General features: G+C 42.7%; 1 protein-coding gene across 3 annotated transcripts; it reads right to left on the bottom strand.

The window, feature by feature from the left end:
* Nucleotides 1–580: 580 nt before the first annotated feature.
* LOC110535575 (tubulin beta-5 chain) lies at nucleotides 581–4,611 on the bottom strand. Of its 3 annotated transcripts, none has more exons than XM_021620651.2 (4): nucleotides 4,441–4,611; nucleotides 3,820–3,928; nucleotides 3,139–3,249; nucleotides 581–2,395 (listed from the first exon to the last, which is right to left on the bottom strand). In XM_021620651.2, the coding sequence occupies exons 1-4, from the start codon at nucleotides 4,585–4,587 to the stop codon at nucleotides 1,332–1,334; spliced, it is 1,431 nt and encodes a 476-aa protein (XP_021476326.2). In that variant the 5' UTR covers nucleotides 4,588–4,611; the 3' UTR covers nucleotides 581–1,331. The 3 variants fall into 3 exon arrangements, with proteins under 3 accessions (XP_021476326.2, XP_021476327.2, XP_036791199.1); XM_021620652.2 differs by having other exon boundaries at nucleotides 3,816–3,928; nucleotides 4,441–4,582; XM_036935304.1 differs by lacking the exon at nucleotides 3,820–3,928 and having other exon boundaries at nucleotides 4,441–4,592.
* Between the last annotated feature and the right edge of the window lie 14,407 nt (nucleotides 4,612–19,018).

The following is a 19,018-nucleotide window of genomic DNA, read 5'->3' as shown; positions in this document are numbered from 1 at the left end:
GCTCAGTGAGATAACATTGCCTTCAAAGATGGGGGCTTTAAGCTGTTGTTCTTCAAGGTTCCATTCCCTGTTGGATACAGGACACAGTTAGCATGCATCAATATCAATATCAAAGGGTGATAAACAGCTGGCTCTTAATAATGTAATAATAATGTATACATACAGTGCGCGTTCACACCCACCCACACACCCACCCACACTGGAGTTGTTCTCGGGGTCTGTGCCATGGTAATTTGAGTGGCATGACTCAGACACACTTAACCATTTCTGCAGCTGACTTCCCAGCTGACTGGCCAAGCCAAGACCGTCTGTGACACCAGCTGTGAATACCACGCCAAGCCCTTCCAACCATTACGTCAATTTAACACACAGCCCGTACCAATTCACTTCCTACCCCTTCCCCTGACCTTATCACTTAGATGTTCGCAGATCTGAAGGATCTAGATAGGTTTAAGCTTCCACCATACAGAGCTCCAAATTGGTAGGGGCAAACGGCCTAGTGGGCTGGTATAGTGAAAGAGCCTTTACAATCAGATGCGGATCATGCTTCATCTTTTTCAAATCAGGGGGCAAGATTCCCTTCCAGTTTGTTTTTTCACATTTGTGAAGTTTATTGAAGTTGTACAGTTTTTCACACATAGGCTACTTGTGTATCTTTTTTTCACATCAATGCCTCTAATATTTAGCAGTGGACTGGGGCAGTTAGCTAGTACGTGTATTGCAGAAGACTCATTGAGGCCATGAATAGCTCTAATGGCTGGTTCCCTTTCTTAATCCCCTAAATAGAACTGCGAGTTAATAAAGTCTAAACAAAATGGAGCGAGAATGATTAGCAAACTATTGACAATGCACTTTTCTGTATTTTCCATCATCATAGTCATGCAATAGAATAACCTTTATTTATCCAGGAAGAGTCCCTTGAGGTTTGTAACTTATTTTATGAGAGAGACCAAGATGTAAATAGGAACATGTTATATTCTAATGGGTATACAACCACAACAGTTGAAGCCAAAAGAAAGATAGACATGGGAAAGTTAATCAAGACAGTTTCATGTTTTGCCTTTGTTTTTGTCTTCCATCCCCTTTGAACGAGACTAGAGCAGAAGCTTTGCAAATCAGCCTCCCAATGTGCCAATCAAATACGCAGCAACCATCAAACATATCATGCCCACAACCAACATGAATTGAGAAAAGTACATACGGATTTGAAAATACACAACATATCACAAAGCACCCCCAGATGAAAACGTAACACATTTGTTTCAAAGACTTTATTTCCACCACTGCTTCCGTGACAGTACACTTCAAAACAAATTCTGTCCACATTCTCCTTACTCATTGAGCTCTTCTTCCTCATCGTCAAATGTCTCTTCCCCGTCATTGACCGTGGCCTCCTGGTACTGTTGGTACTCAGACACTAGGTCGTTCATGTTGCTCTCTGCCTCAGTGAACTCCATCTCGTCCATGCCCTCCCCGGTGAACCAGTGCAGAAAGGCCTTGCGGCGGAACATGGCCGAGAACTGCTCCGAGACGCGCTTGAACAGCTCCTGGATGGCTGTACTGTTGCCGATGAATGTGGAGGCCATCTTGAGGCCGCGGGGTGCGATGTCACACACGGCCACCTTGACATTATTGGGGATCCACTCCACGAAGTAGCTGCTGTTCTTGTTCTGGATGGCCAGCATCTGCTCATCCACCTCCTTCATGGACATGGGCCCGCGGAATACAGTGGCCACGGTGAGGTAGCGGCCGTGATGTGGGTCGCACGCCGCCATCATGTTGCGGGCATCGAACATCTGCTGGGTGAGTTCCGGCACCGTCAGGGCGCGGTACTGCTGGCTCCCTCGGGCGGTTAGCGGTGCAAAGCCAGGCATGAAGAAGTGCATGCGGGGGAAGGGCACCATGTTGACGGCCAGTTTGCGAAGGTCGGCGTTGAGCTGACCGGAGAACCGCAGTGAGGTGGTCACGCCGCTCATGGTGGCCGACACCAGATGGTTGAGGTCTCCGTAAGTGGGCGTGGTCAGTTTCAGGGTACGGAAGCAGATGTCGTAGAGTGCCTCGTTGTCAATGCAGTATGTCTCGTCCGTGTTCTCCACCAGCTGGTGCACAGAGAGGGTGGCATTGTACGGTTCAACCACCGTATCCGACACCTTGGGAGAGGGCATGACGCTGAACGTGTTCATGATGCGGTCGGGGTACTCCTCGCGGATCTTGCTGATGAGCAGAGTGCCCATGCCCGAGCCTGTGCCCCCACCCAGGGAGTGGGTTAGCTGGAAGCCCTGGAGGCAGTCGCAGTTCTCGCACTCCTTCCTCACCACTTCCAGCACAGAGTCTACTAGCTCTGCTCCCTCAGTGTAGTGGCCCTTGGCCCAGTTGTTCCCTGCACCTGTCTGCCCTGCAAGGGCAGCAAAAACAAAAAGGGAGGAAAATTGTCAGTGAAATCATACACCCCATCCCTCCAGTAACCCCAAATCCACCCCCCCACTACCCCCAACACACGAGCCAATTGTGAGCCATTTATCATCCAGTCTAGTTTGAGGAGAGTGCACAAATGTGTGTGTGTGTGTGAGGTGAGGTGGGAGAGTCCATGTGTAACTCTGAAGAATCTGTCTCGTAGTGTGTAAGGAAGTCAACTGTGACATAAAGTATCATCATAAATCAGACTTGGGATTTCCTTGACTTGAATTTTCGTTTTCAATTGCAGAATTCTTTTTGATGTTTTCTGTTGTGTGCCCTAATGAAAACGGCGCTGGATGAGGACATCATATGGATTATGATGTGTGTTGATTAGTTTTTTTATGACAATCATATGTGTAGGTTAGAGTCATATCTTCGGTTTCTACTAGACACAACAAGTGATTGTCAATCTACCACAAGGACTGGCATGATATCTTTGGTTAATTATGTCTGTTGAGGATCCCAGTTTAACAGCCTTCACATATTCACATGTTTTCCTCACACATTTCCCAGTCAAGCAAGCTTAAACAGTAATTTTGAATTAAAAAAATAAATGTTTTGCTACAGAGAAAAAATATACCATATAACAAGATGTTATAAATGCTCATAGATACCAATAATATTGAATAATTCTGCATTATAGCGGTTGGCTTTAAATAATGTGCTACAATGTCCACTTACCGAAGATAAAGTTGTCAGGTCTGAATAGCTGTCCAAAGGTCCCTGACCGGACACTGTCCATGGTCCCAGGTTCCAAGTCCACAAGGATTGCTCTGGGAACATACTTGTGTGCTGCAAAAAACAAAAAACAGACCCCCATACAGATGGGAATATATTTCACATTTACCTGAGTGCAGGGCATTGTACTGTTTCACAAGCAAGGATTTGTCAAGTAGGCCTACTTTGAACTATACCTAAAACACATTCCTTATTTTAGACCTTAGGAATTGCCAACAACATGATACAATGTTCCTTTTCAATCTCTCATTAGCATTGAATATTCCAGTCCTTAAAACTAACAATAAAGTTGAAGGCTGAATGAAAACATCCGTTCTTTATAAGGCCTCTATATACTGTATAAGGTGTGTACTGTAGATGCTTCAGAAATAATGTATGCTTGTCATGCTATATAAAGGGTGGCAAAAGGGGTTATGGCAATTTTGCAAAGCACCATATGTAAGGACCTGTAGTAGCCCATTATTTTTCTTATGAAGAATGCTATGAATGCTAAAAGTTGGGACCAATATTGCTTTTGAGTGATGAGGAGAATCAATATTTATTTTGAGTGATGGCGAGGTAAGGTGAGTGTAACATCTTGGAAACATAATGATTAATTGAAGCACAAGACACAGACTCACTTACAGGACGCTTCGTTGTAATACACATTAATCCTGTCGATTTGAAGTGATGAGTCACCCACATAGTTTCCTGCCGGATCGATTCCGTGTTCATCGCTGATAATTTCCCAAAACTGTCCCGAGTTATCAGAATGAAGAAGAAAACAGGATATGCTTACAGTTAAATCTCCAATAAGTTATCAACACAGCATGAAAAAACAACGATTGAACATTGTGCGTCGTCGATCTTATTTGACAACTGAAGCGCGCTCAGCTGCTGAAATGGACACGCACAGCTGGAATGTCATGCCACTCCCGTACAGCACGCTAGGGACCGTTATAAAGTTTATTATAGGCTAAACATAATTTGAATTAAGCAATGGCAAAATACATTTTCCAGAGTTAAAGTAGTTGGGCCTACAGCATGCATTTTGAATTGTTAGGCTACATACACCAGTACAATTAGCCTATAATTTGACACATAAGCTTTAAAAAATGTCGGCGACCACCAAACTAAGACGCATGAAACCCGTGTGCTGACTGCCTTATAAAGGTAAGCGTCCCCCTCACCCACAACACATCCAACATTCATTGTGTTGTTTTATTAAAATGATAAAGTCATTCAGTTTAAACGGTCTTTACTTGCCTTGGTGCCAATCTGATTCCCACATTGTCCGGCTTGTATGTGAACTATTTCTCTCATTCTCGCAGTGTGCGCCCGGTTAAACGCAATTGATTTGTAAGAGCTCAATTCCGGTCTTCTCCTCTGCTCAAAAGTACAAGAAAATGACATGCCAGCCGTGCAATAGAGTTCAGTATGGTCTCAGACTAGACGTAACATAGTAAACGTAAATCCGGGACACTCAAATCTAACCGACCACCTTGATTCTGTCTTACTAGTAAAATTTAAAATTGTGTTTTTTACATTGGATTAAAAGCAGAGATACAGAGCTACACAATGGTATATCATACACTGCCTTTGAGGAACAATGGGAAAGTAATTCTGCATTGAAAGTTGATGAACTTGTGACCTTACATTTGAGAAAATGGCCTTTGAATGTTTTGGTACCTACTGGAGAGCTCTTTGTCTACACCCATTCAGCATCGTTCACACCCTCTAAAGCTTTAGCCCAACCAATCACTTTAAGGTTGGTCAGAGCGTTCTGTCCTAACAACAACAGTCAAGCACCCAAGCTAATTGGCTAACATTGTCTAGTTTGCTAGCTACCTCCAGACACAAATTAGAGAACAGCTCACTGACCATTTTACTCACCTTAGCAGATCTTGTAAGGCTATTTTTATGTTATCCAGAGCGGTTGTGACTGCAACTGTGCTGCTGGCAACAATTTACACTTTTTTTTACCAACATTTACTGAGTCTTTTGTTAAGACATGTAGCTAGCTAGCTCGGTAAACAATGAACCATAATCCCAACTCATGATGTTACTACCCTGCTGGAATCTGCAGGTATCTACCAAACCAGGTTCAATATTAGCCAGCCAACATTGGGCTATATCTAGCAAAGCAAATGGCTCTGAGATTTGGATAATAAGATCATACACGTAACATTAGCTAGCAAGCCAGCCAACTAACGTTAGCTAGCTAGCTAACACTACACTTTAACTTGAAATGAAAACAACTTTCTGTCAAAATTAGAAACATGTAATATCTGAAAATATAGCTAGATGGACAATCTTACCTGTGCTCTGAAATCGGAGTAGATAGAGAAAATTCTCTGACATTCTATTGAAATGGATGCTTGCATAGTGTAGTCTTTTGTTAAGACATGTAGCAAGCTAGCTAGCTGAACAATGAGCCATAATTCCAACTCATGACGTTTCTACCCTACAGGAATCTGCAGGTAGCTAACCAAACAGGTTAAATTTTAGCTAGCTAACATTAGGCTATAACTAGAAAAGCAAATGGCTCTGAGATACGAATAATAAGATCATACACGTAACGTTAGCTAGCTAGCTGACAGTACACTTGAACTCAGTCCACTTTAACTCCGAACTCATCTCTCGGCATGTCCAGCCCACTCATTATCTCAACCAATCATGGCTAGTGGGAAGGTTGCTAACATTTTCTGTGGCTAAACCAACTCGGCCCGTAATTTAACCAATTTATTCGTATTCACAGATGGCATACAAGTCTGTTATTAATGCACATGAAAGTCACATATTCCAGAAGACATTGCTGCAGGTGTCAAGATATATTAAGGATCAAATCAGATTATCCAATTGAGCATATCAAATCAGAGGTGTGGCTTCCACACTGCTACCTTTGGGACTGCCCTTAAATGAACCAAGGGCCTTTGTCCAGGAGGGTGCAAAGTTACACAACGTTCAGATAGAATTGTACCATGTAGAACAAACAGGATAAACAGTAATTTATTAGGAATTGTGACAGCAAGTAGCCTGTTGCAGCATTCCCCAATTCCAGTCCTCGAGTACCACAAAGGAAATTATTGCAGTTTGCAAAATCAGAGCATCTAGGCCCTTTTACTGAGTCATGGGAGCCTCAATGTCCATGTATGACAATAGCCTACAGAGAAGAATTACAATGCCCTTTAGAAACAAATAATGTTGACAACGAAGTAATAACTTGCACAAAGTCAGATCTAAAACTTTTTACAAAAACCTTAATAGATTTGACAGATGGGGCAAATATTCAGTGACATTATAGTTTCAGAGCGCTTCCAAATTTGACTTTTTGTTACTTGGACGATACACAGTCCCAGACAATTGGGTTTTGATGATTGATGGGGTAAATGTCTAAAGTATTTTTTCAATTTCTCGCATCCTCAAAATGTATTGGAGGAGAATATTTGAAGTTACTCCCCTCAGATCTTCTCCTCCAATGCCTTTTGAGAAGGTGCGGAGAGAGGATGCAAGGAATCAAGGAAAGATTTGAGGTTAATCTCAGTAGATTATGGTCAATCTACTGATTAGGAATGGAACCACACAATGACACAATGAGGACATCCAGAGTTAAAGGGATAGCTCAAGAACACTGACCTTTTGCTGCAAAGGACAATTGGAACAGGTTTTAAAATGCTTTAAAAACAACAACTGTACATTTATTGGGTGGGCTATTTTTTATTTATTTCACCTTTATTTAAACATTAGCGATCTGAGCTGCAGCTGTACAGCCCATATGTGAATAGCCCACCCAATCTACCTACCTCATCCCCATATTGTTTTTATTTACTTTTCTGCTCTTTTGCACACCAGTATTTCTACTTGCACATCATCATCTTCTCATCTGTCACTCCAGTGTTAATTTGCTAATTTGTAATTACTTCGCTACTATGGCCTCTTTATTGCCTTACCTCCTCACGCCAGTTGCACACACTGTATATAGACGCTTATTTATTCCATGTGTAACTCTGTGTTGTTGTTTGTGTCACACTGCTTTGCTTTATCTTGGCCACGTCGCAGTTGTAAATGAGAACTTGTTCCCAACTAGCTTACCTGGTTAAGGTTAGTAAGGGAAATATAAGTCTCCAGCTTCAGTGATTTTTGCAATTCGTTCTAGTCATTGGCAGCAGAGAACTGGAAAGAAAGGCGGCCGAAGGAGGTGTTGGCTTTGGGGATGACCAGTGAGATACACCTGCTGGAGCTCGTGCAATCGGTGGTTGTTGTTATCGTGACCAGTGACCAGTTACCTAGCATAGACTTATAGATGACCTGGAGCCAGTGGGTCTGGCGAAGAATATGTAGCGAGGGCCAGCCGACTAGAGCATACAGGTCGCAGTGGTGGGTGGAATAAGGGGCTTTGGTCACAAAGCGGATGGCACTGTGATAGACTGCATCCAGTTTGCTGAGTAGAGTATTGGAAGCTATTTTGTAAATTACATCACCGAAGTCGAGGATCGGTAGGATAGTTCGTTTTACGAGGGTATGTTTGGCGGCATGAGTGAAGGAGGCTTTGTTGTGGAATAGGAAGCCGATTCTAGATTTAATTTTGGATTGGAGATGTTTAATATGAGTCTGGAAGGAGAGTTTACAGACTAGCCAGACACTTACGTCCAAAGGGTCCCAGCTATAACATGTATTGTCGTTTTGTTAGATAAAATCCTTCTTTATATCCAAAAAAGTCTGTTTAGTTGGCGCCATCGATTTGAGTAAACCACTCGTTCAACAAGCAGAGAAAGGAATCCGAAAACCTACACCTAAACTTTGTTTCAACAAGTCAAAATAGATTTCTATTTATTCCTCAGATACCCTGAAATGTAATCAAACTTGAACATTTCTTAAGAAAAGAAGTATGTTCAACAGGAAACCGATTTTAGCAGGTACGTCCTGTCTTCTTGGCACGTGCAAATTTCAAAGACTGTGTCGCTGTACTAAAACTGTTACTTCTTATTAGTTTTCAAGTTAAAAGCCTGAAACCTTGAACATAGACTGCTGACACCCTGTGGAAGCCATAGGAATTGCATCCTGGGAGCTAGAATTGAGTATGCCCTTATACTTGCCATTGGAAGAGCATTGGCTCTTTCAAAAAAATAATTCTGGTTGGTTTTTCTTTGGATTTTCTCCTACCATATCTTTTGTTTTATACCCTCCTACATCATTTTAACATTTCTACAAACGGCAAAGTGTTTTCTTTCCAATGGTACCAATTATATGCATATCCTGGCTTCAGGGCCTGAGTAACAGGCAGATTACTTTAGGGACGTCATTCAGACTGGAAGTGGAGAAAAAGGGGGCCTAGCCCTAAGAAGTTTTTAAGGAGCCTTTTGGTCCTAGACTTGGCGCTCCGGTACCACTTGCCATGCGGTAGCAGAGAGAACAGTCTGTGCCTTGGGTAACTGGAGTCTTTAACAATTTGGGGGGTTTTCTACTGACACAACCTAGTATATAGGTTCTGGATGGCAGGAAGCTTGGCCCCAGTGATGTACTGGGCCATACACACTACCTTCTCTAGCACCTTACGGTCAGATGCCGAGCAGTTTCCATACCAGGCAGTGATGCAACCGATCAGGATGCTCTCAATGGTACTGCTGTAGAACTTATTGAGGATCTAGTGACCCATGGGGGGGGGGGGGGGGGGGGGGGGGGGGGGGTTGTCGTCTGCCCTCTTCACGGCAGTCTTGGTGTGTTTGGACCATGATTGTTCGATGGTGATGTGGACACCAAGGAACTTGAAACTCTCGACCCGCTTCTAAACAGCCCTGTTGATGTTAATAGGGGCCTGATTGGCCCACCTTTTCCTGTAGTCCACAATCAGCCTCTTTGTCTTTCTCACATTGAGGGAGAGGTTGTTGTCCTGACCTCCTACCTATTGGCTGTCTCATCATTGTCGGTAATCAGTCACTGTTATGTCGTCAGCAACTTAATGATGGTTTAGGAGTTATGTTTGGCCACACAGTCGTGAATGAACAGGGAGTACAGGAAGGGTCTAAGCACACACCACTGAGGGGCCCCAGTGTTGAGGATCAGAGTTGCAGACGCGTTGTTGCCTACCCTTACCACCTGGGGATGGCCCGTCAGGAAGTACAGGACCCAGCTGCAGAGGGAGGTGTGTTTAGTCCCAGGGTCCTTAACTTAGTGATGAGCTTTGTGGGCACTATGGTGTTGAAGGCTGAGCTGTAGTCAATGAACAGCATTCTCACATAGGTGTTCATTTTGTTCAAGTGGAAAAGGGCAGTGTGGAGTGTGATTGAGATTGCATCATCTGTGGATCTGTTGGCGCGGTTTGCGAATTGGAATGGATCTAGGGTATTTGGCATGATGCTGTTGATGTGAGCCATGACCAGCCTTTCAAAACACATAGCTACTGTACTGATGTGTGCTTCAGTGGATAATAATTTAGGCAGGTTACCTTCGCTTCCTTAATGATGGTCTGCTTAAAACTGCTTGAAACATGTATGTAATACAGACTCGGTCAGGGGGAGGTTGAAAATGTCAGTGAAGACACTTGCCAATTGGTCCATGCATGCTTTGAGTACACGTACTGGTAATCCGTCTGTCCTGCGGCTCTGTAAATCTTGATCTGTTTAAAGGTCTTGCTCACCTCGGCTATGGAGAGCCTTATCATACAGTCATCCGGAACAGCTGGTGCTCTCATGCGTGCTTCAGTGTTGCTTGCCTCGAAGCGAGTATAAAAGGTATTTAGCTCGTCTGGTAGGCTCGCGTCACTGGGAAAGGAAAGGAAAAGGGAAAGAGAGATACATAGTCAGTTGTACAACTGAATGCATTCAACTGAAATGTGTCTTCCGCATTTTACCCAACCCGGCGAACAGTGGGTGAACTGCCTTGCTTAGGGACAGCTCGTGGCTTGGTTTCCCTTTGTTGTCCTCAATAGTTTTCAAGCTCTGCGACATCTGATGAGCGTCAGAGCTGGTGTAGTAGGCTTGAATCTTAATCCTGTATTGACGCTTTGCCTGTTTGATGGTTCGTCTGAGTGCGTAGAGGGATTTCTTATAAGTGTCCTGATTAGTGTCCCACTCCTTGAAAGCGGCAGCTCTAGCCTTTAGCTCGTTGCGGATGTTACTTGTAATCAATGGCTTCTGGTTGGGATATGTAAGTGCGGTCACTGTGGGGACGACGTCGTCGATGCACTTATTAATGAAGCCAAGACTGAGGTGGTGTACTCCTCAATGCCATTGTATTAATTCCGGAACATATTCCAGTCTGTGCTAGCAAAACAGTCCTGTAGCGTGAGTGCACAACAACAAAACACTTATCATGGCAACTGGTTCCATACATTCACCACTGAAGGTGAATAATGTACTTACATTCAGCAATCTTGTTCTGATTTGTCATCCTGAGGGTCCCAGAGATAAAATATAGCATATTTCTGTTTGATAAAATCTAATTGTATATTCAAATGAAGGAACTGGATTCTACAGTTTGAAACCCTGCTGTCTCTGGCTCCACACCCACCCTGCCCGGCCATCTAGATGAGTGAAATTTAGTGAATAAGCTAATGATCCATCATGTATGATATTCCTGGGAGTTTGTAAACTTACATTTTGTATTACCACATCATTTTTGTATGTTCTCTATAGTTATGTACTTGAAAATGTATCAATTGACCAATTTGGCACATTTGGGCAGACTTGATACAAAATATTGTTAAGTATTGACATGCTTCACTGGATCAATCTGAACTTTGCACACACACCACTGCCATCTAGTGGCCAACATCTAAATTGAGCCTGAACTACAATACTAGATTATTGCCTTTCTCTTGCATTTCAAACGTGAGGGAACAAAAAAATATATATATTTTACCAGATCTAATGTGTTATATTGTCCTACATTCATTTCACATTCCCACAAACATCAAAGTGTTTCCTTTCAAATGGTATCAAGAATATGCAGACTTGGGTATGTCATTTTAGGTGAAAATTGAAAAAAGGGTCCGATTCTTATTAAGAGGTTAAAGGGTAGGAAGTATGATTTTTTTACTCACCAAGGTCACACAGCATGGTCAAAGACTTAATTGTTGTCATGATCTGGTTACCGTACAGTGCATTCAGTAAGTATTCAGACCACTTGACTTTTTCCACATTTTGATACATTACCGCCTAATTTTAAAATTGATTACGTTTGGATATTGGTTCACTTGCCCAAACACAATATCCCATAATGTCAAAGTGAAATTGGGTTTTAACAAAATTTCACAAATGAATTAAAAATGGAAATCTGAAATGTCTTGAGTCAATAAGTATTCAACCCCTTTGTTATGGCAAGCCTAAATAAGTTCAGGAGTCAAAATTTGCTTAACAAGTCACATAATTAGTTGCATGGATTCACAGTGTGCAATAATAGTGTTTACCGTGATTTTTGAATGACTACCTAATCTCTGCACCCAACACATACAATTATCTGTAAAGTCCCTTAGTCAAGCAGTGGATTTCAAACACAGATTTAACCACAAAGACCAGGGGTGTTTTCCAATGCCTCGCAAAGGAGGACACATGTTGGTAGATGGGTAAAAAAAAAACCATTGAATATCACTTTGAGCATGGTGAAGTTATTAATTACAATTTGGATGGCGTATTAATACTTTCAGTCATGACAAAGATACAGGCGTCCTTCCTAACTCAGTTGCCGGAGAGGAAGAAAACCGCACAGGGATTTCACCATGAGGTCAATGGTGACTTTAAAACAGTTCCAGAGTTTTAATGGCTGTGATAGAAGAAAACTGAGGATGGATCAACAACATTGTAGTTACTCCACAATACTAACCTAAATGACAGAGTGAACAGAAGGAAGCCTGTACAGGAAAAAAATATTCCAAAACATGCTCCTGTTTGCAATAAGGCATTAAAGTAAAACTGCAACAAAAAAAAATGAATACAAAGCGTTATGTTTTGGGCAAATTCAACACAACACATTACTGAGAACCACTCTTCATATTTTCAACCATGGTGGTACTGCATCATGTTATGGGTATGCTTGTCATCAGCAAGTATTAGGAGCTAAGCCAGTGGCAACAGGTCATTCAGGGCAGGTGGGCAGAGCCCCACCTGTTTTGAGTCCCAACAGTTTAGCCCCACCAATATATATACAGTGGGGAGAATAAGTATTTGATACACTGCCGATTTTGCAGGTTTACCTACTTACAAAGCATGTAGAGGTCTGTAATTTTTATCATAGGTACACTTCAACTGTGAGAGACGGTTCAAAAATCCAGAATCACATTGTATGATTTTTAAATAATTAATTTGCAGTTTATTGCATGACATAAGTATTTGATTCATCAGAAAAGCAAAACTTAATATTTGGTACAGAAACCTGTTTGCAATTACAGAGATCATACGTTTCCTGTAGTTCTTGACCAGGTTTGCACACACTGCAGCAGGGATTTTTGCCCACTCCTCCATACAGACCTTCTCCAGATCCTTCAGGTTTTGGGACTGTCGATGGGGAATACGGACTTTCAGCTCCCTCCAAAGATTTTCTATTGGGTTCAGGTCTGGAGACTGGCTAGGCCACTCCTGGACCTTGAGATGCTTTTTACGGAGCCACTCCTTAGTTGCCCTGGCTGTGTGTTTCGGGTTGTTGTAATGCTGGAAGACCAAGCCACGACCCATCTTCAATGCTCTTACTGAGGGAAGGAGGTTGTTGGCGATACATGGCCCCGTCCATTCTCCCCTCAATACGGTGCAGTCGTCCTGTCCCCTTTGCAGAAAAGCATCCCCAAAGAATGAAGTTTCCACCTCCATGCTTCACGGTTGGGATGGTGTTCTTGGGGTCGTACTCATCCTTCTTCTTCCTCCAAACACGGCGAGTGGAGTTTAGACAAAAAAGCTCTATTTTTGTCTCATCAGACCACAGACCTTTTCCCATTCCTCCTCTGGATCATTCAGATGGTCGTTGCTAAACTTCAGACGGGCCTGGACATGCGCTGGCTTGAGCAGGGTGACCTTGCGTGCGCTGCAGGATTTTAATCCATGACGGCGTAGTGTGTTACTAATGGTTTTCTTTGAGACTGTGGTCCCAGTTCTCTTCAGGTCATTGACCAGGTTCTGCTGTGTAGTTCTGGTCTGATCCCTCACCTTCCTCATGATCATTGATGCCCCACGAGGTGAGATCTTGCATGGAGCCCCAGACCGAGGGTGATTGACCGTCATCTTGAACTTCTTCCATTTTCGAATAATTATGCCAATAGTTGTTGCCTTCTCACCAAGCTGCTTGCCTATTGTCCTGTAGCCCTTCCCAGCCTTGTGCAGGTCTACAATTTCAGCTCACTGGTCTTGTCCATTGTGGAGAGGTTGGAGTCTGTTTGATTGAGTGTGTGGACAGGTGTCTTTTATACAGGTATCAAGTTCAAACAGGTGCAGTTAATACAGGTAATGAGTGGAGAACAGGAGGGCTTCTTAAAGAAAAACTAACAGGTCTGCGAGAGCCGGAATTCTTACTGGTTGGTAGGTGATCAAATACCTAATACCTATAATTTGCAATAAAATGCAAATTAATGACTTAAAAATCATACAATGTGATTTTCTGGATTTTTGTTTTAGATTCCGTCTCTCATAGTTGAAGTGTACCTATGATAAAAATTACAGACCTCTACATGCTTTGTAAGTAGGAAAACCTGCAAAATCGGCAGTGTATCAAATGCTTGTTCTCCCCACTGTATCTATACATAAATCTATGTTTTTCACAATTCCTGACATGCAATCTAGTGAAAATTCCATGTATTAGGTCAGTTAGGATGACCACTTTATTTTAAGAATTTGAAACGTCAGAATAATAGTAGAGGGAATGATTTATTTCAGCTTTTATTTCTTTCATCACATTCCCAGTGGGTCAGAAATGTATTTACACTCGATTAGTATATGGTAGCATTGTCTTTACATTGTTTAACTTGGGTCTAACATTTCGGTTAGCCTTCCACAAGCTTCCCAAAATAAGTTGGGTGAATTGTGGCCCATTCCTCCTGACAGAGTTGCTGTAACTGAGTCAGGTTTGTAGCCTACTTGCTCGCACACGCTTTTTCAGTTCTGCCCACAAATTGTCTATAGGATTGAGGTCAGAGCTTTGTGATGGCCACTCCAATACCTTGACTTTGTTGTCCTTAATCCATTTTGCCACAACTTCAGAAGTATGCTTGGGGTTATTGTCCATATGGAATACTCATTTGCGACTAAGCATTAACTTCATGACTGATGTCTTCAGATGTTGCTTCACTATATCCACAATTTCCAACCTCATGATGTCATCTTTTTTGTGAAGTGCACTAGTGCAGCAAAGCACCCCCACAACATGATGCTGCCAACCCCGTGCTTCACAGTTGGGATGGTGTTCTTCGGCTTGCAAGCCTCCTCCTTTCCCCTCCAAACGTAACAATGGGCATTATTGCCAAACAGTTATATTTTTGTTTCATCAGACAAGAGGACATTTCTCAAAAAAGTACGATCTTTGTCCCCATGTGCAGTTGCAAACCGTAGTCTGTCTTTTTTTATGGCGGTGTTGGGGCAGTGGCTTCTTCATTGCTGAGTGGTCTTTCAGGTTATCTCGATATAGGATTTGTTTTACTGTGGATATAGATACATTTGTATCTGTTTCCTCCAGCATCTTCACAAGGTCCTTTGCTGTTGTTCTGGGATTGATTTGCACTTTTCGCACCAAAGTACGTTCATCTCTAAGAAATAGAACGCGTCTCCTTCTTGAGTGGTATGACGGCTGCGTGGTCCCATGATGTTTATACTTGCGTACTATTGTTTGTAAAGATGAACGTGGTACCTTCAGGCGTTTGGAAATTGCTCTCAAGGATGAACCAGACTTGTGGAGTTCTACAAAAAAAATTCTGAGGTCTTTTTTGATTTCTTTTGATTTTCCCATGATGTCAAGCAAAGAGGCAGTGAGTTTGAAGGTAGGCCTTGACATACATCCACAGGTACATCTCCAATTGACTCAAATGATGTCAATTAGCCTATCAGAAGCTTTTAGAGCCATGACATCATTTTCTGGAATTTTCCAAGCTGTTTAAAGGCACAGTCAACTTAGTGTTTGTAAACCACTGACCTACTGGAATTGTGATACAAAAAAAGTGAAATAATCTGTCTGTAAACAATTGTTGGAAAAATGACTTAGTAGATGTCCTAAATGACTAAGTGAATGTAAACTTCCGACTTCAACTGTAATAAAAGACAAGGCATGTTTTGCATGTTATTTTGTCAATCATTTGTGTCACATATCAGTTTGCAAACAATGTAAAAAAAAGAAGCTGCATACAAACACGGTCTCTTTCTTGAGTAAGGCAGCTCCAAAATGCAGGTGTTTCAGCCTACTTCAGTGCTTTTTGTGGTGGTGGGGCGGTGTGTAGGCGTTGGAAATCTTTTCTAGTTGCACCGTGATTGGCTCAGCATTCTGTCACTCATGGGTACACTACGTCACCGCAGAATCTACCGGGAGAGCTTGGCAGTTCAAGCCCCCTTGGGTGCTGCCATAGATTTACAAAAAAGGTGCCCATCCAAGAAGGCTCAATGTTATTGGCCACAGATACGTTTAAGTTAAATCGCATTATATCCACCGTAGCTTTGATTTGACAGATGTCAACATCAAACTTTCAAGCAGACAAGCAGTCATCATCATGAATCACTAACAATCTACTGGAAAATCCTTTTCAAGTCTTGTCATATGAGCAATTATAGATAAAACGTATCCATGCTCAACGGACATTGGACATAAACATTCTACAAGTATAAACATCAAGGAATCAGTGGCTAACTGCAAGCGTCACAAAGCAATCACTATTTTGCTTCCCCTTCTTGCTATTCGGTGGAGAGCTCGTGTAGTTCAAGTCGGGGTTTAAGGATTTCAATCATTTGCCTGAAATCTTTTCCAAGATTAAAAGGATAAATATTGGCATGCAATACCAGGGGACAGAATCCAGCATGACTTCATCCAGAGAATGCCAGACTTTGATGACAAAGTTTGATGTCAAAGTTTGCCCACAAGAAGGACCGCTGCGAGCACAGCACAACAACAGTGAGTCCAAAAATATGTCTTGAATGCTGCTGCGTTGAGCATCAGTGAAGTGTTGGTGTTGTTTTCTACTTTCACCACCTGGGGGTGGCCCACCAGGAGTCCAGGAGTCCCTTTCCCCTCCCTATAAGCTGACTCATCGTTGTTTATTATTAGGCTTACAACCGTGATATTATCAGCAAACTTGGAGTTGAAGTCGTGCAAAGCCACACAGTCGTGGGTGAACAGGGAGTACAGCAGAGGGCTGAGGACACACCCCTGGGGGGCCCTGTGTTATGAGCCAGTGTGGAGGAGGTGTTGCTGCTAATTCTCACAGGCTATAGTCTGCCCATTAGGAACCGTAATAGAATATAACCTATTTTTCTGGTTTCTGTAAATGGAACTGTACGTATTGGAAACATGTTTATGGTAGGCTGACATTGCTTAATTGAATTGTATTCACAGAGGTGTATTGTGCCATATCACAATGTGTTGCTGAACTTCCATGCTTGAAGCATGTCTGTATAGGCCTATTTTTTTGGGGCAAAACAGCTGTGCATGGCTGCATCTCACTGTAGCAGGCTGTAGGCTATGTTTTGGTTATTTGCATGTCCATTCACCTTATGTTTACTGTGGTTCTTTACTGTTAATGTAACTAGCCTAAATATAGATTGTGTCATGCCTTCATGAAGCTGATATTTTGTTACTTGATACCGCTGTTTTGTTCTGTTGCATTTATTCGCCTTCAGTTGTGCTGGTTTTCTAAGCCAAACTGCTATTCAGTATTTTTGTTTGCATGCATGAATAACTAGGTTACTACATTCAGCATTTGATTTGCATTATTTTGGTAAAACAGTTGTGTGTACGGCTAGATTCACACAGGCTGTTTGTAGCCTATATTCATTACCAAAACCGCCTAGCTGTAGCGCGCTGTCCATTATGCTAATACAGCGCAGCAGAGAGAAGCTACAGATTTTAAAAGCCCTCAATGATCTTGGAGTCTCGATATTTGAACTTTGTTTATATTGGTATAGCGTGATTATATAAGCAGAATTCAATATAATTCCAAAGCAAGAACCCCCAAAAATATGTCTGTCTGTCTGTCTGTCTGTCTGTCTGTCTGTCTGTCTGTCTGTCTGTCTGTCTGTCTGTCTGTGTTGGAGAGCATAAAAGACAAAGTGAGAGAGAGAAAGTGTCCCAGGCTAAGCAGTCTTCTCTCTAGCTGACTTCGACCAATTAGAGTGGACTTCCTGCTTCCTGTGTGTTTGGCTTCTCTCCTCCTCTCAGCTTCTCTTCCCTCAGCCAGCCACGGACCCATCTCCCAGCCCAACTCCTCCAGACATCCCCCTAAGCATCACTGATCTCATTGCTCTGTCACTCGTGACAGTAAATACACAACAAGTCCTAGCACTTTACCAAATAGGTTATAATGACGTCATGATTACAACCACATCACAACCAGTTTGTGAAGCAGTCTGTTGGATACCCTCTACACTCACTGAAAATAGGTCTACTCACTCCTGAAAAGTGTGGCCTGGAGAGTTACACAACATGTAATCAACAAAATCACAACGTGTGTCAGGAGAACTGTATTTGTTTGACCACACATTTTATTGAACAATTTGTTTTGACATTGTCAGCTGTCTGACTCGAGTGTCCCGCCACAACAAAGCTCGCTTTGCATCACTACATTCCTGATTACAGCACCCCAATCTTTGTTAGATAGTTTTCCCATATCTGCCCTGCCGGCCTTGGAGGCCAAATCCTTTATGCTCCTGGACAGCTCTGTTTTTCTCTGCTCTGCTCTGTTTTTCTCCCTTTGGAAGAAGCCAGTGTGAATAACTGACAGCCAGCTGGTTGACTGTAAACCAAATTCTGCAGGGAAATAAAATGGAGACTTCTCCAATAAATAGTGATTGTATTTTGTGTTTGGATCACTGTTCACCTTCTGCGCACTGAATTATTGAACAACTGTGCGTTCTGTGGAAATGTCAGGTGCTCTTTTTGCTAAGACAGACGGGGGAGGAGTGGGGAGAGAGAGAGAAACGAGGGAAGCTATGCATGAACCAACCGCCGTGGATGGAGACAATGGAGACAACAAATGCCATTTCTAATGGGGTGTCATGGCCGATCACTGATATGTTGATAGAACTTCTGCAGCCTAGTCCTCAAATTTGCTTTGTTACAATCCCCAGCTACAATAAATGCAGCCTCAGGATTTGTGGTTTCCAGTTTGCATAAAGTCCAGTGAAGTTCTTTGAGGGTTTCGGATTGAGGGGGGATGTAAACGGCTGTGGCAATGACGGAGGAGAATTCTCTTGGGAGATAATATGTTCGGCATTTGATTGTGAGATATTCTAGGTCGTGTGAACAAAAGCACTTGAGTTCCTGTATGTTCCTTGAATTACACCATGAGTAGTTAATCATGAAACACACCCCTCCACCCTGCTTCCCGGAGTGATATTTATTCCTGTCTGTGTGATTTACTGAGAATCCTGCTGGCTTTACAGACTTCGACAGAGTATCCCGAGAGAGCCATGTTTCCTTGAAACAAAGTATGTTACAGGCCCCGATGTCTCTCTGGAAAGAAGTCTTTGCTCTAAGCTCGTCGACTTTGTTATCCAAAGACTGAACATTAGCGAGTGATATACTCGGAAGTGGTGGGTGGTGTGCGTGCCTCCTAAGTCAAACCAGCAGGCCTCCTTGAGTGTCTCTCCTCCACTGCCTATATCCACTGCAGTATTCCTGGTCGTAATGATGGTAATTCTGGTGAGTTACCGCCACTCTAATATCCAAT

The sequence above is a fragment of the Oncorhynchus mykiss genome, chromosome 11 (genome assembly GCF_013265735.2).
Source record: "Oncorhynchus mykiss isolate Arlee chromosome 11, USDA_OmykA_1.1, whole genome shotgun sequence".
In the NCBI taxonomy this organism is placed as follows: domain Eukaryota; kingdom Metazoa; phylum Chordata; class Actinopteri; order Salmoniformes; family Salmonidae; genus Oncorhynchus; species Oncorhynchus mykiss.
The sequence above is the reverse complement of the archived record's forward strand: the minus strand, read 5'-3'. Positions and strand labels throughout refer to the sequence as shown.

Bases quoted from the DNA above. Each gene is read 5' to 3' on its own strand.
- LOC110535575 (XM_021620651.2), bottom strand. From the start codon at position 4,587: ATGTCATTTTCTTGTACTTTTGAGCAGAGGAGAAGACCGGAATTGAGC. The intron at 3,929-4,440 runs GCAAGTAAAGAC...AACTCGGGACAG, and splicing joins GGAATCAGATTGGCACCAAG to TTTTGGGAAATTATCAGCGA. The intron at 3,250-3,819 runs GTAAGTGAGTCT...TGTTTTTTGCAG, and splicing joins GTATTACAACGAAGCGTCCT to CACACAAGTATGTTCCCAGA.